Source organism: Oratosquilla oratoria, chromosome 17 (genome assembly GCF_046742065.1).
Source record: "Oratosquilla oratoria isolate Oo_2021 chromosome 17, ASM4674206v1, whole genome shotgun sequence".
Taxonomy (NCBI): Eukaryota; Metazoa; Arthropoda; class Malacostraca; order Stomatopoda; family Squillidae; genus Oratosquilla; species Oratosquilla oratoria.
This window is the reverse complement of record NC_134793.1, coordinates 13,124,638-13,148,815: the sequence shown is the minus strand read 5'-3', so window position 1 is coordinate 13,148,815 and position 24,178 is coordinate 13,124,638. Positions and strand designations below refer to the sequence as shown.

General features: G+C 44.2%; 1 protein-coding gene across 1 annotated transcript; it reads left to right on the top strand.

The window, feature by feature from the left end:
* Nucleotides 1–1,383: 1,383 nt before the first annotated feature.
* On the top strand, nucleotides 1,384–20,005 carry LOC143034233 (uncharacterized). The gene is made up of 6 exons (XM_076200171.1): nucleotides 1,384–1,566; nucleotides 7,915–8,028; nucleotides 9,669–9,743; nucleotides 10,446–10,482; nucleotides 10,778–11,076; nucleotides 17,858–20,005. Exons 1-6 carry the CDS (start codon nucleotides 1,384–1,386, stop codon nucleotides 19,745–19,747), a joined length of 2,598 nt encoding a protein of 865 aa, XP_076056286.1. The 3' UTR covers nucleotides 19,748–20,005.
* Nucleotides 20,006–24,178: the final 4,173 nt, after the last annotated feature.

Genomic DNA, 24,178 nt, shown 5'->3' with positions numbered 1-24,178 from the left:
ATCCTGGTTAGGTTAGGTTAGATTAGGTCTTTTTTTTCTCTTGCAGAGCACGCTGGTGTCATAATCGGAAGCGTGCTGGTCTCGTGGTCCCTTAGTTGTGGGTTCGAATCCCGCACTTCTCTCAGATTCCCAGCCCCACCAGTCAAATCGCATAGTAGGGCAAAGGTGACGGCTTCGACCGCAGCAGCTACTCAGCGCCTTCTTGCGTAAACTCCTCACCTCTTTCTCGAGTTTTTTTTTCTCATGAATTAGTGAAAGATTCAATGGAGCGGAGTTACCACAGTCACGCGAGAAAACGACTTGTGACCTGCCGGTCTTTACACTTAATAGGTCGACGCGGTTGAGCAGTACACCATGTCAGTTACAGTCTCCCTTCTTCGATATTTTTATTATTTATTATTCATTTCTCTATTCACTTGTGTATCTATTCTTATAGTTTATCTATCCATTTACTTATTCGTTAATTTTTATTATTTTTATTTTTCAATGTGTGCCACGGTCATCCCGACTTAGTATTTATTCTAGAGCAGTGGGCAGGATACACGGATGACCAGTCATCCAAGAGGAGCTAAGGTGAAAGGGAGGAAAGGGTGGTGGATGGGAATGAAATGGGTGGGAATGGGCACTTGCCTTTTGACTTGTCTACCTTCCTTGTAAGGGGGAGGGAAGTCTTTGTTGTGTATATAGTTATTCTAATCGTCGTCAGATGATTGTATTAATCTGAATGACCTCCCCAACCCCTCACACGTCCATAACAGAAGGACCCTGAGGAGGATCACACCCTCCGGGGTACTCGCAGGTTACAACAACAGTCTGAGGAAAAATAGTCCAGTGTGACAACGCCTTAAGACTCTTACTGGAAGAACCCTTTTCTGAAGAACCTCCTTCTTGTCTTTAGACACAACAAACGAACCTCCCGACCACAAGATAAGCTCAAGAGTCCCCCAGACAGCCATAAGATTACTCCTACCTCGACCGCAGGACACTTCAGAATGTGGTTACCCTCTTTCCGTGGGGCGTTCTGCGGTTGCCAACTCATCGTCCCATACCATCCTTCCCTGTGGTTGACCAGTTCGCGAATTACTCTCCTTTCCGTAGCTGACTAGTTCGATGCCTTTCTTTAACATGATAGGTCTAGGCCAGTGGTTCCTCACCCTTGGGTCGCGACCTAAAGTTGGGTCACCAAGCCTTTGAATAGGTCACCAAGGATTTGTGGATTTGTTATCTTCCCAATATTCCTATTCAAAATCCTGATTGTAGAATTCCTAGGTCATTACTATTTAAGTTTAAGCCAATCATTGAAATATAGACGATCTAATTGAGGTGAAAAAAATACCAACATCTACTCTTGCCTTTTAAGTGCTTATGAAAGCAAGGGTCGCCATGGCCGATCTGGATAGGGTTTTGGGTCGCAGCCAAAAAAGGTTAAGACCCACTGGTCTAGGATCTGGAAGACAGGATGTGGTTCCCTCCTTTACGCTCCTGGTTATTGAGAGAGTAGTCATTACTGACAGGTATGAAGTAGAAGATAACATCTCTGAAGAAAGGTTATGCCCGAAGCGTTGTGTTTGAAAAAAAAAAAAAAGAAGAAGGAGAATCAAGCTTTCTCCTGAGCTCTTTCCATCTACCTTCTGCTCCTTATCATTCTCCTTTCCCGTCCTCTCGGTCCTGAGAGTTGGATGGGCTTCATCACATCCCCCTGACTACTGAGGGGACGCTACGGTGATGAATGAAATCCACTGGTGACAGCTACAATAAGAGGAGAAGTGCCCCCCCCTCCCCACCGCCAGGCAAGGAAAGAAGGAAGGAGTGACGATGCAGGCTTCCTCCTCTCCCTTCTTCCTTCCCCTCCTCCTCTCCTCATTCCTCTTCTCCCACCTACTCTTCCTCCTAAGTTCCTGCTCTCCTTTCCTCCTCTTCCTCCTGCTCCTCCTCATTATCTTCCTCTCCTTTCCTCATTCCCCCTCCACACCTACTCTTCCTCCTAATTTCCTGCTCCTCCGAATGTTCTCTGGGCATCGAGGACACGCCCTGGCTTCACCCTCAACGTTCCTCCTCCTCCTCCTCCAGCGCAAGGTAAAGGTCGAGATCATTTTCTGCGCACTGAAGAGGACAGCCACTGCGCAGGCGAGAACTGAACACTAGTGGTTACCAACATTCGAGACAGCTGGAAGCTACAGTAAACAGAGTAATGTATAAAATACATGTCTAAATTCAAATTCCAGTGTTCTTATTAACGAATACCTAAAGAAGAAAGAGGGCGTTTTTTGCGACCCTTGGCCAATACCTTTAACCAAGTCTAAGCAGTCCAATACCCCCATAACTAATTCCTTCTTACTAGAAAGATAGAGGAACGTGTATGTATGCGTCACTATTCAGCGCCAGAGCCTCTGTAATTGATTCCAGCACCCCAGGTTGGGAAACACTGGACTAGAAAATGCCTGGAACACCCCAGGGAACAACGCAACAATGACTATGACACACCCTTTCTTCCCTCTCCCTCCCTCCCTCCCTCTCTCTCTCCCTTTTTTTTTTCCCTGGGGCCATTCGAGCATAAAGAAATTGGCTCAATGGTGGAAGGAACCCCTGGGTAGGGGTGTTATCTCCAATAGCATCAGAATGACGAAGCAAAATCCAAAAAGAGGGAGAAAGTATGGTGGGTATCATTCGTCAGCTCTCGGACAATTTCCTTAACAACTGCTCTCGAAACTCGGTGTTTCCAATGACACTGAAGTACTTAGAAGCGAAGATGTTATAGTAAATTAAGTCCAAACAACAATGTACTGTACATACATACGCCCAGGTACTTCGAGTTTGTATAGACATATACGGGAGGACGAGGGAAATGAAAGACGGGATTTTGAAAGAGATTCTTTGGATTGTAACAATCCCAATAAAGACATTTTCAAGGTTCCTTGTTTCCCTTCCCTCGTCTTCTCATACCTACGCACAGTCGCAATCAAATGTTTTGACCCAACATCCAGAGATCTCCACAATGCAAAATTCAAATTCCTTGTCTGACATTTGTTTTTATATATTCAAGAAAAACGCCGAACTATAACCTAAACACTACATAAGAAAATATTTCACGTACTCTACAAGAAAAAAAAAACAGATAGACGTTGTGAGAATTATAGTAAAAAATCATATGTATATAAAATGAAAATATATTTATAGTGTACATACACACACATACATACGTCTGTGTGTATATAGGGAATTGTATTTACCCAATTGAAGTACACAGTAAAGGAACAACGCTCGTGGTGTATGTGTGTGTGTGTATGTGTGTGTTTACCTAGTATTTACTTAGTTGTATCTTACAGGAAGGGGAGCTAGGCTCGTGGTGTCCCGTCTCTGTATCTCGCAGTGTCTAAATTGTTCTTAAATTCGTGAGCGCTTGTGTTTGTGTGTGTGTGTGTGTGCATACGCGTGTATGCGGAAATCCACATCCAGCGAAACAAAACAAAAACACGGACGCAAAGGAGACGCACTTCGGCGCTGGCACCAGTGGATAGCGTCACCACCTGTGATCGCATCCGAACTCGGAGTGAAACGCATGTTCAGTTGATCCCATTGCGGAGCGAATGACACTGCTTCGCAACACCCAAAGGTCATTCGGTCTGTTTTGGCAACACAGAATCTTCTCCGAATTTCGGCCCGTCATTATGACGTATTCTGACGCAATCCGGCCTACTTTACCGACATTTCAACATTCTTGAAAATCGACAATTTCCTCGGCGTACTATACCTGTTGACCAGCACCTTAAGCCTGAGTGTTAACCCATCCCTCGACCTTGTAACAGATGGTAGAGCTTAGTAGTTTTTTTTTTTTTTTTACCAATTGCTGTCTGGCGATTTTATTCAGTTTTGTCTGATTCACGAACTTAATCGTTACCAAGAGAGTCGGGGTCGTTGTGAGGGGGAATCACAAAATTAAAAATAAATAAATAAATAAATAAATACAAATAAAATAATAATAAAATAATGATAACAACAATAATAGAAATAATGATAATAATAATAAAAATAATGTTACTAATAACAACAACAATAATAATAATAATAATATAAAAATAGAAAATAAATAAAACGTCGCCTCGCGAGAACCAGAACGATAAGGGTTCCATCGGATGAATAAAATCGCTTGACGGCAGACATAATAAAAGGAAAGTGACTTCCGCTACACGAAGGGGCCACTGTCCTCCCCCCTACCAACGCAATGGTAGAACAAATCACCAAAGTTCATTGTTCATTATGAACAGTGTGAACATAAATACAGGGTAACAGAAATTATCAAAGAAAATGAGAAAGGAATATATGGAGGTGACGAGCCAAATATTAAACAAAAATCAAAGAAATGATAGATCCGATATTGATCATTCTTCTCTCTTTTCTTTCTCTCTCTCTTTCCTTCTCTAAATTTCATGTTTCTTCTTCAGGAACTTCCGATCTCAGAAAAAAAAAGTAAATCCTTTGTTTAAGAATGTTTATACAGAAGGAGCTGCCTCTACATACCCCCACCCCCGTCTTGAAATGTTGAGAATCTCTAAGAAAGCATATTTTATTTGATGCATTTTCTACTTATTCTATTCTATCTTATTTCAATGTCTACACTCGTTCTTCGGGTGCCCTGCTGGACCAAAGGCTCTTTCTCCTTCACTAGCTTTCAAAGGGCGTCTCCCTCCTCCTCCCTCCCTCCGCGTCTTTTCTCTCGGTGGCCCCAGATTGCCAAACCGTACGGTCCCTTAATCCCACACTTGCCAACCGCCACTTGTGCTGACGTTTGAGCCCAGGTAATTTGTGGTATTTATTGTCCTGGGACAATTCCTGAAGTGGGCTTATGTCCTGGACCCAAACGTCAGCACAGGTGGCAGTTAGCGAGTGATGGATTGAGACCTCCTAGGTGAATGCTGGAGCTCTGACGAAGTTCGTGGCAGCCGATCTTTCCTGAAGAAGGGAGACTTCAACTGGATAAAATCGACCGGGTTTCATCCCGGGCAAGACATAAAAGGTTATCATTCTTTTTATCAATCCGACTTTGTCATGGTCCAAGAGGTCTCCTTTCGCGGTGCTTTATCATTGTAACTCTATATAAAATCTGCCACCAGGTGATTTTATTCAGACGAGGAAACTCCCTACCACAGCCAATGACGGGTGACGCACATACTACCTGGCATCATATTTGGGTAAGCGCGTTCGTAGGTTTGGTTAAAACGACCAGCCTCGCACTTTGCAGAACGAAGCAAAACAGCCCCATCATTCAAAAACAAAACATTAGTTCTCTAGACAATCGTTTGACGATCATCGTTGAACGATAATCGCGTCTAGTGACGCTCTTCACAACCTTTATTCTGGTTACCGCCAGACGATCTGTTCAGACGAACAGACGGGTTTTGAGTAAACAAATCCTCCCATGCAGGCGCCCTTTCCATCCCAAACAGTTCAGGGGAGGAGCCGCGTTCTGTGGGCATCGTCCCCTTCATCACCACGGGTCGTCTGTTAAGGAGATGAATGACCAACAAAAAGTCCACAATTTTGTCTAGAAAGTCGATCTAGGAGGGGCGGTGTGTGTGTTGGGGGGAGAGAGTCTTCTAAAACCCACTCTAGATTCCAGGGCACATTCCAACTAGTACTAGATCCGCTCTAGCAAGGCAGGGCTACTTTTTTGGGGCTAAAAAGTTTCTCTCCAGCTCGTCTTAAGGCGTTTTCCAGAGTACCGGGGCGGGAGGAGGCGAAGAAGAGAAGGAAGAGGAGGAGGAGGAGGAGGAAGAGGAGGAGGAGGAAAAAAGAAGCTAGAGCAGCGTCCGTCCAGGGAACCGGAGGTACCAGAGGGCAAAAAAAAAAAGTCGGGAGAAAACTCGAGCGTGGTATCACTCGGACTGATTCTTGCTTGGACTTACTCTCACACTCGTACTCACTTTCTCTCTCTCACTCCCCTCCCGCCCTCACTCCCTCCCCTTCCCCCTACTCCCTCTCACACACACATACACACACACACACACACACACACACACACGCAGTGGAAGATGTATGTAACATACTAGACGAAACAATTTCGTGTACAAAACAATACACGAATTTAAGAGCAAATTAGATATGGCGTGATACCCAGACGGGACACTACGAGCGTAGCTCCCCTTCCCGTAAGATACGAGGTAAACACACACACACATAATATAAAACTTTTGATTCAATTTGATACTGAGGAAGGACGAATGACTGAAAAGTGTCAACTAAAACTCAAAAACTCCAAATTCGACAACTCCGAAGATGCACGTGAATCAAAAACCCCAGGAAATCAAACCCACAACCTCGGTCCTCTATTAATTATCATGATCATAACCATTATCATTATTATATATTGTACATATACACTGGATCATCGTCACAATCACCATCATCATCATCACCATCACTGTATATTGTAAAGGTCAATGGAGGATGTGGTTCTCCTTTTGAACTTGCCTTGGACCTACGCTGAGGATCTGAGGTCTACTTTAGGAAGACTCTGGTCATTACAGTCACCGTATCAGTAGTCCAGATCCGACGAGGAACAAGGTGCCGGCATCCCTTTCATCTCATCTCATCTGGTCGTTTTTTGTTGTTGTGAACTCACCACGGGTAGGAAAACATTGTATGTGTGTGAATATATGTACTTGTGTATGTTTGTATACATGCATGTATGTTTGCTTCTTTGTGTGTATTATGTATGCATGTATATGTAAGAATATACGTGTATGCATATACGTATGTTTGTATGTTGGCATGTATATATGGATGTATATATATGTATGTATGCTTCTTTCTATGTATGTTTTATGTATGCATGTATCTATGTAAGTATACATGTGTGTATGTAAGAATGTATGTTTGTATGTTGGCATGTATGCATGCATGTATATATGCATCTATGTGTATATCTATGTCTGTATGAATGTTTGCATGCACGTGTACATGCATGTGCGTCTGCATGTACATGTGCATATGTATATATAATATCACTATATATCAAGAGTGGCCAACCTTTTGTGAGATATGATCTACTTTATCTACAGTTGCCTTGATGCGATCTACCAGCCTTATACAGGAGTACTCAGTCTTTATAAATAATTGCGTGTTGTTCAAACGTGTCCATCATTATATAAATATAAATAAAACTTATTCCCAGAAAAAAAGAGAAACATAATAACCCAAGTATCATGAGTGCTTGGATATGCTATTACAGCTATTTGCATGACAACTTCTGAAGGACGAATTATTAAGAGGTACAGTAATGTGATCGACTGAAAACAGGTTTGTGATCGACTGAAAAAAGCTTTGTGATCGACTGGGAACAGGTTTGTGATCGACTGAGAACAGGTATGTGATCGACTGAGAACAGGTTTGTGATCGACTGAAAACGGGTGTGTGATCGACCAGATCGATTGGTTAGTAACTCCTGCTATATAGCAACGTTATTATTAAACGAGACAAATCGGGGAGAGTGTAAGAGTACGAATAGTATTTGGTTTGAAATAACAATCAAACACCTGAAGCGCCGAAGACCATTTGTACAAGTCAGCGAGGATGATTTATATATATAGACAGAACATCAAATAAATCAAAGAACAATACGCCACGCTGTCGAAGCACTGATCTGGCTGGCTTCGGATTTAAAGCATAAATAATGCCAGGTTCTTAAGCGTCATCATCCACAGAGTTACACACACAGAGCGAGCGAGAGAGAGAGAGAGAGGATGGGAGAAAGAGAGAGAGAGGGAGAGGGAAAGAGACACAAAAGAGAGAGAGAGAGATTGAATTGGCTAAAGTGGCAACTGATCAGCCCCAAACAAAACACTCCTGACCGCCTCACACACATAGACCAGAAATCGCACTCTCTACTCGATGAGGCAAGTCTGACCGTACCTGCAGCGGCGGCTCGAATTGGCCAAGAACGATCCGCCAAGAAGAAAACGAGGGGCGGCGCCACCGCGTGACTCCTATAATGAGATGCAAGAGGATGTCAACATCGATAATGAGATGCAAGTGGGAGGCGCCGGCAGAACAAACCAGTGCACAATACTACAGTAGTGGGCGTACACACACACACTCGATGGCGTAGTTGGTAGAGTTCCCGGCCGTCACTACGGTGGTCCGGGTTCGAATCAAGCCCAGGGCTGAAATAATCTAAGTATCGCTTCGCTGCGGGTCGTTACTTCAACTCTCGTGGGCGGGGAGTTGAGGGTGTGTGTGCATGTAAGGTGTATTACCCATAGATCGGTCATATATGAGCTTTGAGCTCTCTTCCAGGAGGAAAATAGATGTCGATCACGAGTCCAACACGTGATCCAAGACCACGGTGAATCACACATTATGATATATAGCTTTACTGCATAACGAGCCGTCACTCCAACTCTGGTGGGCAAGGAATTGGAGTGGGAAACGAAGGGTAAGATCATAGTATTACCCATAGATCGATCCATATATGAGCCCTGAGCTCTCATCCGGGATTGCAATATATGTTGATTACGAGTCCAGCACGTTATTCAAGACAGTGATGAAACACACTCACACACACACGCAACTATATGTTTGTGTGTGTGTGTGTGTGTGTGTGTGTGTGTGTGTGTGCGTGAACGTGTTGACTATTATGCATAAATAACCACATAGCTACAAAATCGCCCACCGGAACACTTTCAAATTCGGCAAGTCTGTGCAGTTTACAACAGTAATTTAGAAAAAGAACAGGAAAATTGTCACAAAACATTTTTTTATCATAAGCAATTCCCGTCGACGTGATGACATTTATTACGTCACATTCTACGTGACAACAACATGACGTCACATTGATGAAATTTCTATCCTGCCTCAGGCTAAGTCTTTCCACCAGTGAATGTATGTGTCTACATAGCGTAAAACCGCATTCATGTCCAGTATACATTGACCATTTTTCTAATTCAGTGCGATGATATTATCACAAGCTGATAAACCACTTAACCCTCGTTGATACGGGACTAGTTTAGTAGCCGCTAGTGGTAACAGTAAGTTAACTTACCAAGCAAGTAAGTGTTCAGACTAAGATACTTTGGAGGCAAGTTGACTAATTTCCGTTGACTTTAGGCAGGTAGAGGGGTAGTTGACAAGTTGCTTGTAGCACTAACGAGTACTAAAACAAGTCCCGCATTATGCAGTTTGAATATCAACGGGCTACCTTGTATTCGTCAGAGGCGAATCGGGAACAAATGTCCGTCTCCTTCTTCTTGGTGGACAATTGTCACTATTTTTGACCCCCCCCCCGCATCTATATGCACCTACTAAATTGGTTTTTAGAGTGTTAATTACCAATTGGTAATCATGTACATGCAGTCAAAGGATTCTGACTTAGTTTTCTGCAATTTAATTCCCCCTGTGGACATTTTCCCACCCTACCGGGTCCCATACTTTTCCTCTATGACTCTTCCACCTTCGACATTCTGGATCGCATTTGACCCATTTCGCAAGGAAAAACTCTCTCCGTCCACATCGCCCTTTGCACACTCCACCCATTCCCCCTCACCCTCCATTCCACCCGAAACCACTCCACCTGCTGCTCCACCGGCTCTCGTCCTCCAGTTTCCTCCACCACTCCACCTCACTCCCTCCACTCCTACACCTTCCAGCATTCTTTCTTGTAATAACTTTCACAGCCACCGACTTTCAAATATACCCCTCTCACGCTCACCCGCCCCCTCCGAAGCAAGACAGCTTTGGTGTTCGACCAGGTGGGGGGAAGGAAGGAGGGGGGAAGGGGGGGAGGTTCGCTCAAGGGAATGTCCACTCAAAATCCTTCAAGAAATCTGGCCCGACGTCCTGGAGGACTTTCTTCCGTCAGGATCTTTCCTCCCAATCACTACAACTTGCGTTTACCCACAATGCGCGTGATGACATCGAACATCGCGCGAAGAAGAACTCTGAAGAAGTCCCAATTCTGGCCTGAAGGAACAGGATTCGCGCGAAAGAAAGCGATCTGGGCGTCCAGGCAGTCATAAATAACGTCACAAAATGGAAAAAAGATGATTTATTATATATATATATATATATATATATATATATATATGAAAAATATAGAATAAGATAAATTAATAAATAAAAAGAAATAAACAAACGAAATTAAAAAAAAAAAAAAAAAAAATCCTCTTGTTCCTCTCAGATCCAGTAGCAACCTCGTTGACTTTATTGTAATTATGTTAATCCACGTCCTTCAAGTTTGGGTTTGAGATATCGGAGAAGACTAAACAGTCTCCTCTTCCCTCTTGGGTGACCTGTCATGACCTGCGACGCACTTTAAACATTTTATTCTGTCGCTCTAGTTCCTCCTCCTCAATGGATGAGGCCCAGAGTTAAGCATCATTTATCCAAGATTCGAGACAAATCCCCATTAAGAGAAAATTGCAATTCTTAACTTTTAATCTTCTTTTCTTCAGCCTTCCTATACCAGTGCCCTCAAGGATAGAAGCGCTGGTTAGCAAATAGGAAATCCTCTGAAGAGGCGTGTGGGAGGTAGGAGGGAGTGAGAGGGGGAGGGGGAGGTGATTGGGGAGGGGGAATGGAGGGTGATTGGAGGGGGTCAATGTTTTGCGCTGTCACTACAGTGATGCGCTGGTCTTTCCCCCGCTTCTGAAGCACAGACTCATGCTTGTGAAAGTCGCCAACCTAGAAATATGTACCTAGGGAAAAGCACACAACTTTATGGAAGAGGTAGTAGAAGAACTACGGGTTGGTATTTGCTGACTCTTCGACTAAAAGTATTCTTCAGAGTCTAGACAAGAATTCTTCAGAAACTCGACTACAAGTCTTCTGAGTCTCGACCACAAGTCTTCTTCGGTCTCGACGACAAGTCTTCTTCAGAGTCTCGACGACAAGTCTTCTTCAGAGTCTCGACCACAAGTCTTCTTCAGTCTCGACCACAAGTCTTCTTCTGAGTCTCGACGACAAGAGTTCTTCAGAGTCTCGACGACAAGTCTTCTTCAGTTTCGACTACAAGTCTTCCTCAGAGTCTCGACCACAAGTCTTCTTCAGGGTCTCGACTACAAGTCTTCTGAGTCTCGACCACAAGTCTTCTTCGGTCTCGACGACAAGTCTTCTTCAGAGTCTCGACGACAAGTCTTCTTCAGAGTCTCGACGACAAGTCTTCTTCAGAGTCTCGACCACAAGTCTTCTTCAGTCTCGACCACAAGTCTTCTTCTGAGTCTCGACCACAAGTCTTCTTCTGAGTCTCGAGTACAAGTCTTCTTCAGAGTCTCGACGACAAGAGTTCTTCAGAGTCTCGACGACAAGTCTTCTTCAGTTTCGACTACAAGTCTTCCTCAGAGTCTCGACAAGTCTTCTTCACTCTGAAGAAGATTTGTAGTCGAAACATCAGTAATATAATGTTCCTCATCTAATCCATGTTTTACTGCCATCTTTTCCACCTAACTGTATCAAAGGGCTATCACATTGGGCTATTTTCCCTCCAATCTCCGATTTACTGGCAGTACCGCCCACCTCCGGAACATTTTCCGCCACAAAATCACTTTAGCAAATCTTTTATATAGAATGTCATTTGATATACTGGAGGAAAATGATTTTCCTCCCGCATATCAGATTTCTTCCCGAAAGCTGCGGGCTGCAAATTTATTCCAACAGTCGGAGGAAAAATAACCCAGTGTGATAATCTTTCAAGGATAACCAGCGCTTCTATCTTCGGAGGCAACATCGCAGCAAAGAGGTCAAGTCGAAGAAATGACAAAAGATAAAGGATGACAGTAGAAAGGAGACAGTTAATCTAAGATTTTTTTTTCTTTCAAATCATAAAAGATTGTTGAATGACAGTAGAAAGGAGACAGCAAATCTAAGATTTTTTTCCAAAACAAAAAAATTTTGAGTGACGTGGACCTTCACTAAAATCTCAAAAATATCGACTGCATGAATTTTGTGCAGTCGATACCCAGCACAGGGGAAGGGTGGGCATCTATTGCAACGTCATATCCTTGAAGACAAATTGGGTCGTGCACAGAAACTCAACAAAATGAATAAATACATAAATAAACAAATGCATGAACAAATATATAGATAAATCAATAAACAAATAAATAAATAAAATTGGGGTCAGGGGAAGGGAGGAGGATAAGACAGAAGGGCTGGCAGGTGAAGAGAAAGGAAGATGAAGAGGAGGAGGAAGAGGGAGAGGAGGAGGAGGAGGAGGAACAAATGGGAAAGTTGTTCTTCTTCGAAAACACTTACAGTAAGTGAAAACCCAAGGCGTGATAGAGGGACTCGATGTTGGCAAATGTCATGTTTGAGAGAAAGAAAGAAGAAAAAAAAAAAAAAAAAAAAAAAAAAAAAAAATTACGGTCGAGAGAGGGAAGGAAAGCGCTCGGGTCTTTTGGCCATACTCGTTGCAATTTGAAAAAAAATGGCATGTTGCTCTCTTCAATCCATTCTTTTAATTAAACAAAAAACAATATATCAGTAGAGGAAAGAAGATTAGAGAGGGGAAGAGGAAATGAGAGATGAGTGAAAGAGAAGCATCTTCATCAGTTAATAAAGCGACATGACGTCATTAGCCAAGTGGCGTCGCCGCCTTCTCATTCTTTCTCCTAATTGTAATTTTCCAATTTGTTTCTCCCCTTGGGTGGCTTTCAGCCTATTTACTTTTGTACTTCACCCCTACGGACCAGAGTCATGTAACATTATTTTATGATACTGCACCTCTTCCACTACCCTGTCTACCTCTACCTCTACTTTCCATGGATTCCCTGTCTTTACCTTTCCTCTTCATGATCTTCACCTCTTTCTTTTACATTTTGATATATCTACTTCCTATCACTTCCGTTTATATACCACTTATCTACGAATGCCTTTCCTTTTCGTATGGGTACGTGTACGTGTGTGTGTGTGAATGTATGTGTATGCATAAACATCCATACATACACATATATATATATACATACACACACACACATATATATACATACATACACACACACATATATATATATATATATATATATATATACATATACATAAATTTTCAAAACACTGGACTCAGAGTAACAGAATTTATTACCGACGTTTCGAACCCTAACCGGGGTTCGTCCTCAGGGTTATACATTGTAAGCAAAAGGATTGTTATATAGTGTACCGTTGTTCTCTGGGACAGGTCCACCAGAATTGACAAAAATAAACGGAACAATACAAATTCTAAACGACATCCAGAAATTAATAACAGAGTAAGTACAAAGTGTCAACAAATGGAACCACCGAAAATAAAAATAAAAAGAGCAAAAAGAAAAATATCAAATGTCACAGACCAGGCATAAAAGCACTACACGGGTCGCCTGTCACCGCTCTAACTGTCCTGTTTGTCCTTATCACTACAAATCAAACTATAAAACAAAGACAAAAACAAAAACAAACACTAAATGACAAAAAGAAATTTAATTACAAAGGAAGGGACAAAAAGAAAAAGAAAAAAAAAAATATATATATATATATATATATATATATCAATTTCTATTTAATCGTTTGAAAGTGCAAGTCTGTCTGTGTGTGTGCACACACCATCTCATTTCTACAAGAACCATTACGGAGTCTGTCATCCAAGACGCGCAATTTCATTTGCGAACATCATTATCGCCTCTCCCAACGAGGCGAAAACGAGACATAATCTCTGCTGTCGTCGCCGTGACCACAAAAAGGCAAAATGACGTCATATCAAGGCCCCATCTCCCCATAACTCGTCACATCTCATCACAAGAAGCCAGAAGATGTGAGGAGGAAAATTCTCGTTCTTGCCTCGGTGTGGGAACTCTGCCCTAGATGTAATTCGCTTTAACGTCGCAAACTCCCACTATCGTGAGGCCAGAACGGTGCCCCTTACACATATATATGCATATGTAATTAACCATGCCCTTGGTCCAACGCGCTAGTGCCAGGGTTCGAATTGCCCTCACCTCGACCTCCGCCGCAAGGAGCGACGCTCTAAGCAGCTCCTCCATGACGTAGATGGTCAAAACAAAGACACTCGTTTGGACTCCAGGAACAAAAACAAATATCATGAAGCAACGCAACATTCCCCGTCCATTATCTAACGCAACGACGTCCCTTGCCTAATACGAAGGAAATCGATCTAATTACCCACTCCCCCTCCTCCCTCCCCTCCCACTTTCTTCGGTTCTGTTGTCCACACGTGCGTGTGTCCCTCTTGCCCGAAGGCTCAATTCACCTGAACGACATTGACTGAGACAAAGAAACGCAATTAAACAATTAACGATTTCGTGTACAAAGTAATAAAAGTACTTTTACTTCCAATAGAACCACAGTCCAGAAAAAACGCGAGTTGTTTCCCATACTACGTATAGGCCCCTGTTCACATTAGCGGTTTCAACCGCGCCCATACCCCAGTCGAAGAGAAACTATGCGGTTGTGTATGAACGCCTCTACTGACTTGCATTGTCAATGAACTGCCGCGGTTCAAACTGCTAGTGTGAATAGAGCCTAAGAAAGTCTGTCTTTGCCACGTACCCCTTTATTTCGGTTCGTCATCCGAACTTCTTAAAAATAAATGAATGAATATTTCGATAAAGAAACAAATAAAAAGAAAGAAAATGAGGTCAACGAACAAGTAAAAAGAGAAATCAAATAAATCAGTCAATAACAAGTCATGGAAATAAACATATATATGAATAATATTGATATATATGCAAGTGGATAGATTAATAGACAAGTAGATACACAAGCAAGCGATGCCATGTACAACAAACCTCCCCGGCATATATAATATTATTTCAGTTCAGACCTGAAGTGCTCAACCACAAGTTTTCAAGGTTGCCCAAAGTCAATTTGCCTTTATGAAAAGTGAAAATCCACACAAGACTTTCTAAAAAATACTTTGTGATCTTCATTCTGACCATTCTAAATCATTCAAGACTATTACCTTTTATGATTATTGTAGTGTATAGGATTATAAATGAGAAAGATGGCGAAATTATTTTGATCCTGGTTTGAAGTAAAATAGACAACGTATAGGGAAGTTTCAGGAAAAAATATGTATACACACACACACACACATATATATAAACACTCATATATATTACAGAACAAATCGCTGGTAGCAGCAATGAAATTCAATCAGATACGGCCGTCGCGAGCTTTGAACTCGGGTCCCTCAGGTTGCTAAAACTCTCGATGCATACACACAAACACACATTATATATATATATGTATGCAAATTCGGTGATCTTACCCTTGACCTTGACCCGATTCCCCCCTCAAAATCAAAAAGGTCATATATGTACTACGGCCCAACTTTTCTGATAAAATTATATTCGTTGACTCGGCCATTCTTCTGTAATGCTGCTAACAAAGAAACTCGTCCAAGAACAATACCTACCTCGGACCTCATAAGGACAAAGTCAGAAGAAGAATTGTATCAACGAGAAAAATATATTTGCTGACCCACAGTTTTACCGACTATATGAAATAAAATCGACTAAGACAGAATAAAATTGAACAAGATGATATGAAATAAAATAAAACAAAATTACATTGAATAAAACAAAATCAAATCCGAATGTCTTATTGCCTTTGTGTCTGCCACTGCCTTTGTTTCTTACTGTCTCCGAGTCTCCCCTCACATTCTCACGAGCGTCCCCCACCCCCCCCACAACGCTTGATCTCACAGCACTGGACTTCTCGCTGTACCTCCCAAGTCCATTCTCATTATTATCATCTAATGATTCATTTCCTCCATCGGCTGCTAACACAGACTCTATCACTCTCTCTTTCTCTCGCTCCACTCCTCCCCATGCCTCCTATTTGTCATGTCCAATCACCCATAACCCTGGCCATCAGGTCTCGTTTCCGAGAACCAGGGCCCGAATTTATAAAGGATCCTATCTATAGACATAAGTCTCGTCTTAGTTATGGTGCAATCATCGTGTGGAGACATAACTATTACTTATGATTTTCATTGCAAATTTTTATTATTTTTTATTTATAAATTATGGATCTTCTATAAATTCGGCCCCAGTGCCCCAGCTCCTCCGCCAACGGTTACGATTCTTCTCTAAAGTCCTGAGCGGCACCGCCTTTGTCTTGCTCCCGTCATCCCAGAGACGCGTCTCTTGGTCCTCCTGTGGGTGAAGTCGCCCTTGGCCCGCTGGAGGACGACCTGAGAGCCAGGGAGATTCTTGCTTGCGGCGCCTTCTCTATCCGGCTTGCCCCTGACGCCATGGAGTGGCACCCACAGCCGTAGGACAAGACCCGTCGGTTCGCGACGCCGCAAGTTCGAGTGAAAACTGGACTGGTCTTCGCGCTGAGGAGAAAGGAGGAGGAGGAGGAGGAGGAGGAGGAGAGTCGTATTACCCTCCCGAAGGAGAGCTCAGAGCTCATATATGCCCGTGACTTTATAATGCTGTGTCCTTACACACACACACAATTCCTTGCCCACCAGAGTCGGAGTGCCGGCTCGCAGTGCATTTTTACTGAAATTATTTAATTTCTGGGCGGAAATCGAACTCGGATGGCTGGATTCGCGGTTGCGAACGATACCAATGCGCCGTCGAGCGAAGTCGATACATATCATACAGACAGACAGACAAACCCCCTTGCCTCAGATCTCTCTCCAGCAAGCCGATCTCATCAAGAATACCCCATCACCCCAACAGAGGCCGTCTCTAGCGTTCTCCTCTGCCTACTAAAGACGCTGACCTATATATACTACCTCAGTGCACTGACCTGCACACCTTGTCATAAGAAGCTGCCCTGCCCTAGAGTATTTGAGGTGTTTGTCGATGCTCGTTAGTGTCAAACCAACACGCATTGCTTTCTAAAAATGAACCTAAAGGCATCACAGAAACACCAGAGATCCAATCGTTAACAATAGATGAATCTCAACCAAAGAGATATGAATCTCAACCAAAAAGATATAAACTCAAAATGCATTCTTTATGCTTGTGCATATCAGCACCGAGCGAGACACTGATCACACTTTTATTAACTACAAAGTAAAATCTGTATCGGGGGACCACATACTAAACCCAGAAAACGAAACAAGGTGTCTGAATCCAATAAAGATGTAGACTTTATAAATTATTGTTATTTTTTTCTTTTTCCAAATTCTGTGCACTAATGCACAAACCACGAATGGTGGGCAACCCACAACAGTTTACAACAGACTGGAAATCGTCGCCGGCTACACGACTCGACACTTTCTTGCACCTCCGGTTCCATTTACAGTCGATTTTTCTTTTATTTCCTTCCTTTTCCTTTTATTCGCTGTTATATCCATTGTTTCATTTTAAGGCAAAGGCTAAATCCTTTTGAGAATTTTCCGATTTTTCTTTCTTTTTTTCTTCGGTATCTTCATTGTTTCCTTTGGTCTTCCTAAGGCAAAGGCCAAATCCTTTTGAGAACTTTCCGATTTTTCTTTCCTTTCTTTTCCTCATTTTATCTTTGTTTTATTCGTCATCTTCATTGTTTCATTTTGTCTTCCTAAGGCAAAAGTCAAATCCTTTTGAGAACTTTCCAAAGCCTGTCAGAGTTTCTTCTCCCTGTTTCCAACTGATAATATTCGTCTAGACTCAATCACCCACTGTCACACTCCTATTCCCACCACCACTACAAAAGTAAATAAAGAAATAAATTAATAAATATCGGAGAGTCAAACGATGCGTTCATGCTAACAAGTGTCTGGGGATAGTGATGATGATGATAGTGATTATGATAATGATATTCATTCCTATTACGATAATTATTTATCATTGACGACGATATTTATTGTATTGTATTGCATATCTCATACCACTGAGAAGTCACGCTGCCTTTACTAAGCCAGGTTCCTTGTCCTTTACAGATCCTCCTCGTGGCACTGGCAGCAACGGCCCTCCTCCTGCCCTCCGAGTGCCAGGCCGGACGTCAGAAGCGGACCATCGGCTCCTGGTTCTCCAAGTTCTTCAAGGGCTTCAAGAAATCACCCCCGAGACGACCCATCTACGCCGCGCGGCCGGTGCCCTACCGCCCAGCTCCGTCATACGGACCTCCTCCTCCTCCCCCTCCTCCACCCACGTACGGAGCTCCCGGAGGACATGGTGGACACGGTGTAGGACATGGTGTAGGACATGGTGGAGGACACGGTGGAGGACACGGTGGAGGACACGGTGGAGGACACGGTGTAGCTGTGGGTCACTCAGGTGGAGGAGGGTATGGAGGAGCTGGAGGAGGCGCCTCCATCCCCCACGGCTTCGGCCCGCTGAAGGATCATGACATCATTGGTGGCCACGGGAGCGGCTCCCACCTGGCGTCCTCCTACTCCGCCCCCGTCGTCGAGGACATCTACTCGGCTCCCCCTGTCATTGTCGAGGAAAACTACTCCGCTCCTCCTGTGATCGAGGACTCTTACTCTGCCCCCGCGCTCGTCCAGCCAGGCATTCCCGTGGCGACCCATATCGGAGAAGAGGTTTCTTACAGCGGCTCAGGTGGAGGATTCGGCGCCCCAGTGTCTACTTCGATCATCGAGAGCGCTGTTGGAGGAGCAGTACCCATCATCTCGAACGAGTACAGAGCTCCCCCTTCGTTCCCTCCGCCCATGGCAGCCCACGGATCTTCATCCTCGTCGTACCTGGAAGCGAGCGCCGATATCATCGGGACGGCGGGACGTAGCCCATCCCACGCAACCATCGTCCCTGCTACCCCGGCCATCATTCACTCCCCAGCGATCCCCGTCGTTCCCCAAGCCCCCGCGCCCTTGTACGACGTCCCCGGCCCTGCGGCCCATGCCCTGGCCCCAGCCCCGAGCCCTCTCTATGACGTCCCCACCGTGGTCGCCGATGCCCCCGCCCCTCTACCCCTCGTCGGCGACGCCTCTGTCGTGTCTAGTGCTGGCTACGCTCCTCTGGGTTACGACGATCCCATCATCGAGATCGTCTTCGAAGATGGAGACCCTCTACCAGCCCTACCGCCACCAGTCATCGACCCCGAACTCTTCGCGATCCCAGAAGAGCCCGTGGAAGTCTACTTCGTCGAGGTGTCTGATGATGGGGTCGACCTCGATAACATCGACTTGTCCTACGCCCAGCCGGCCATCCTGGAGGGGCTCCCAGACGAACTCCCAGCAGACATCCGATCTCAGCTGCTCAGTTCGGGGGTTCTGGACGACGCCCAGATCCAGATCATCAACCTCGAGGATGCTCTTACGGACTCCAACATCCTGGACTTAGATTCTAGAAACGCCCTGGAAGCCGCCTACGGGGCCGAGAGCCAACTTGTCAAGTCCATAGCGAAACTGCCCAAGGACGGGGATGTGGACATCCGGGTGAAGCGCCTCTTCGAGGGGACCGACACCCCAGCAGGTCTGGCCGAACTGGTCCGAGGACTCGGGAAGTTCAGGGAAGGACGCTTCGCGGGTGTCGTCGAGGCCACGGAGGAGGGGTCCCCGAAGTCCCTGCCCGTCAAGCTCGACGGGAAGAGCATCCCGTTCCCAGAGGACTTATCCTCGAAGAACATCGACGGGGTCCTGGTGCTCGCCCTCGAGGAGAAGTCGCCAAACAAGCCCCTCGACAACTTCGTCGATGCAGAAGAAGCGGCTCAGCAGGCTAAGACCAATACCACAACGACGGAGACCACCACACAAGAGGGACTTCCGGCCAAAGCACAGGCAAGGTCCTTCGAGCAGTTCACGCCCGTGGTCGAGATCGACAGGGAGTGGTACGGTGACCCCAACGGGTGGCGTCCCGTGTGGAACTGAGGACCTTTCGGGGAAGTCTCCTCCTTCCTCGTCGTCCCAGAATGATGCCAACCCAAGAATCCAGTCACCACGAAGAAGAATCCAAAGGACTTCGTCAGCGCTGATGCGTCCTGGGGGCGACACGTTGCTGGAATGTCGCCCCCTTTGTCAATGATTCGTAGTCAGCTCCATCATGATAAGCTTCTTCTCTGTGTGTCACCCAAGCGCTGCGGACTTGTCGTTTACATATTCCTGACCTACACTCGACTTGTCGTTGGCAGGTCTATGATTTCCAGTCAGCACTTCACTGACCTCCTCTTGCAAAGTCAGTGACCTGTTTGACGCCTCGTTGACCTGTCAGCGACTCCCCGTCTAGGGTCCGTCTAATTCTCTCCATTTCCTCCTTGGCTTCTTCGTCCTTTGTTGTTCTCTTTTCTATTCTTTGGGGACTTGAACATAAAACAATTTATCAAACTAGTTCGTAAGATTTTTGAGATATTTATATTATATTGTTACTGTGCCTCTTTATCGCTTTGCACACCATACTTTGCTGAAGTTTTGGTCACATGCAAAACTTTATAAGCAACTTGTTTTCCATTCCGTTGTGAGAGAAATGGTCAATACTGTATCGCTCCGTTCCTCTCTAACATTCGCTGTGACATTCACGGTCTGAAAAATTCGCGTTTGAGAGGATGATTAAATCTACAAAGAAACGATTATGTAAACATGATCACGAGCACACACGCACACACACACACACGCACACGTATGGACATACATATGCCTACATATACGCACATATACATACACACACACCGTGTACATTTGCACCAATTGTACATACATACAAACATACGTGTGTACTAATGTGCGTGTATATATATATATATATATGACCACACGTGTTCATGTGTGTGCAAACGCAGGGATGAGTTTGTGAGTGTACATGTGTACACATACATAACTCATGAAGGTTCACGTACATATACGCTCACATATGTAAGCATACATGTCTATGTGCGATATGTGTGCGTGCGTGTCAGCATGATATGGATACAGCATTAACATATTAAAACTTCAAATAGAGTGTCAAGGTTGTTGTCTACAAACAGTCAAATGCATAGTATTATTGTTATTAAAGAAACTGCTCACTTTAAGTATGTCGGCTGAGTTTCATTGGAGGCAAGTGTCAGTGACCGTGATGATTTGGCCACATCGATTATTTTTTCTTTAAATCGAAGGTGATCGTTTGAACGCATGCTCATGTATGTGTGTGTGTGTGCGTGTACGTATTCGTATGTGTGTGTATGTGTTCGTATTTGCATGTGTATGTGTACGTGTTTATGTGTGTGTGTGTGTGTGTGTGTGTGTGTGTGTGTGTGTGTGTCCGCGCGCGCGAGTAAGTTCGTATGTGTAAGAGACAGATCGGTCGAGGAGAGAAAACAAGATAAAAAGAGAAACTACACAACAACAGAAAGAGAGCAAAAGAGAGAAAGAACTTCGAGCTACGAGAGCAGGTCACTACACAGAACAAAAACAAATAAAAATCAGCCGACAAAAAAATAAATAAATAAATAAATATATAAATAAAGTGAGCAGATTACTCAAGTGGGCTTGGAACCAGGTAGACAGGTGGCGCCCGTTGTGGACAGATGGCCCCCAGCTGGGCAAGTGGGCAGGCAGGTGCAAAATGCCATTACTCAGGTGTTGCTCAAGTGGTGGAGGTTCCCAAGACACCTCTTGACTGACCCGACCCCCAACTCCCAAGCCATCTGAGTCAGTAGTTGTTAAGTCAATCTATCTGCGGTGTTCATGTGAAGAAAAAAGGGGAATACGTTTTTAAATAGAGAGAGAGAGAGAGAGAGAGAGAGAGAGAGAGAGAGAGAGAGATAGAGAGAGGAATGAGGAGGGAGGAAGCGCGAGGTATGAAAGGATGGAAGGAATTAGAGAGGGAGAGAGAGAGGGAGAGAGAGAGAGAGAGGGAGAGAGAGAGAGAGAGAGAGAGAGAGAGAGAGAGAGAGAGGGGAGAGAGAGAGGAATAAAGAGAAGGGAGGAAGCGCGAGGTATGAAAGGAATGAGAGAGAGAGAGAGAGAGAGAGAGAGAGAGAGGGAGAGAGAGAGATAGAGAGAGAATATAAATAAGAATAATAAATAAGATTAGACGCGACTTTCTCTAATGGTGACGTCGTACCTTACGCGGGAGGGTCAGGCTACAGCTGCATATATGTTGTTATTTTCTGTGTATTTTTTTTCTTATATTTTCCAACCCTAACCCCCGCCCCCTAGACCCTACATCAGCCCCACCCCCCTTACCCCTACTGGAAACACAAACAACCTTATTTGTGGTCTTCGCCCTAGCAGAAGTTTTCATTACCTGAGACAACTTAGGAAAAGCAAAAAACATTAAGATCTACTGTATGATGTTACTACAACAGGAATTAAATAAATTTAGTTACGAATAAATTAATCTGCTGGCAGACTACTGTAGTTTTGATACTAATGTATCACATGATCAATACGTGTTCTTTTGTACAGACAATAAATGTTTGTTTTCTATGAAGAGATTTTTAATTTTTCCCCTTTTGGAGCCTGCCTTGTCTTTGATGAACAAAGTTCGACGCTGACTAATGAACAGCAGAGTTGATTAAATACCTTGTTCAGAAAAGTTGTTTGGTTTTAAATATCTGGAGTGTGAAGATCTTATCTCTGGGAGATGGTATGGACACGTGATGAGGGTGGACATAGAAAGATACCCTCTAAGGCAGCGTTTCTCAACCAGGGTTCCTCGGAACCCTAAGGTTCCGCAAAAAGTCCCTAAGGGTTCCGCGAGAACAAGTGACATAAGCTAATGAAGTATTATAGGCGTCAATATGAAGTTCATTTAGCATTATCAAATTTCACTAAGTCTTAATTTTTCCTTACACCAGTTATTCAAATATATATATATATATATATATATATATATATATATATATATAAAATATGATATTCACCACATGAACTACGATGAAAATAAAATGAGAGATATATGATTTTTTTTTTTTTTTCGCTGGGGTTCCTTGAGACATACAATTTGTTTTAAAGGTTACGCAAGGGTAAAAACGTTGAGAAACGCTGCTCTAAGGTCTTACCTCTGGGCACCGAGAGGGACAAGGCCAAGAGGGAGACCCAGGAAAAGATAGGAGGATGGAATCAGGCAAACAATAGAAACGAGAGGAGAGACAATGGAGACGATAGAAGAGGAAGAGAGGTACAGAGGTCGAACCCAATGGAGAAACTTTGCAAGGGATCACAACTGACAGGGCAACTGCCCTACCTGGAATATGGTGAGAAGGTGAGAAGAAGAATGAAGTGACAGCTGGAAATACATATATGGAGAGTATCATGTCGTATGCAATTGGCAGTTGACGACAAGTCTGTCAAAAGAAATGCCACGCGAGGAAGATTTATACGCAAAGCGTTTCGCTTGAGAGATAAGATTCTAACAGGCGAGACGTCGTTCTAATAAAGGCTCCGTCCTAACATGGTGATTCTTTTGACACACACACACTTATACACAACCTCGAGGCGCATTGGTTAGTTCTCGCCTGCCACTACGGCGGTCCGGGTTCGAATCCCGCCCAGAGCTGAAATAAATTCAATATCGCTGCGCTGCGGGTTGTTACTTCAACTCTCATGGGCGGGGAGTTTGGGGGGTGTTTTGCTTGTAAGGTCACAATATTAACCATAGATCGGTCATGCGAGCTCCGAGCTCTCATCCGGGAGGTTAATAACTGTCGATCACGAGTCCAACGCGTGATCCAAGACCATGGTGAATCACACACACACACACATGATCTCTTTACATTGGATTTTTTATGAGTGGAAATTGATCTCCACAAATAAAACATAAATAAATATATAAATAAAATATATAAAATTGTAGATTACTTTTACTTCTACAACCCCTCCTTGTTGACGCTCTCCTTCATCGACCCTTTTTTACCGCCTTGCACGACCCCACCGCCCCCTTCGGTCCGATAACATCACCCCTGGGGACAGAAGCGGTCGTGGTTTTTGCCGGGGGGGAAAAATGCATTTCCAAGACGGACAGAAATACAGGTTATCGTTGTTGTTGTAATTGTTGACGTTGTTGTCGTCGCGGTCGTCGTTGTTGTTGTCGCCGTCATCGTTGTCGTCGTCGTCGTCGTTGTTGTTGCTGTCGCCGATGTTGTTGCTGTCGTCGTCGTCGTTGTTTTTGTCGTCGTCGTCATCGTCGTTGTTGTCGTCATCGTCCTTGTTGTCGCCTTCGTTGTTGTCGTCGTCGTCGTTGTTTTTGTCGTCGTCGTCATCGTCGTTGTTGTCGTCATCGTCCTTGTTATCACCGTCTTGTCGTCGTCGTTGTTGTCGCCGCCGTTGTTGTTGTTGCCGCTGTTGTTATCGCCGTTGTTGTTGTCGTCGTCGTTGTTGTTG

Coding starts and splice junctions, on each gene's coding strand:
- LOC143034233 (XM_076200171.1), top strand. CDS start 1,384: ATGGCCGATCTGGATAGGGTTTTGGGTCGCAGCCAAAAAAGGTTAAGA. Junction 8,029..9,668: donor ACATCGATAATGAGATGCAA/GTGGGAGGCGCC, acceptor TAACTTTCACAG/CCACCGACTTTCAAATATAC. Junction 10,483..10,777: donor CCTCAAGGATAGAAGCGCTG/GTTAGCAAATAG, acceptor AGTATTCTTCAG/AGTCTAGACAAGAATTCTTC.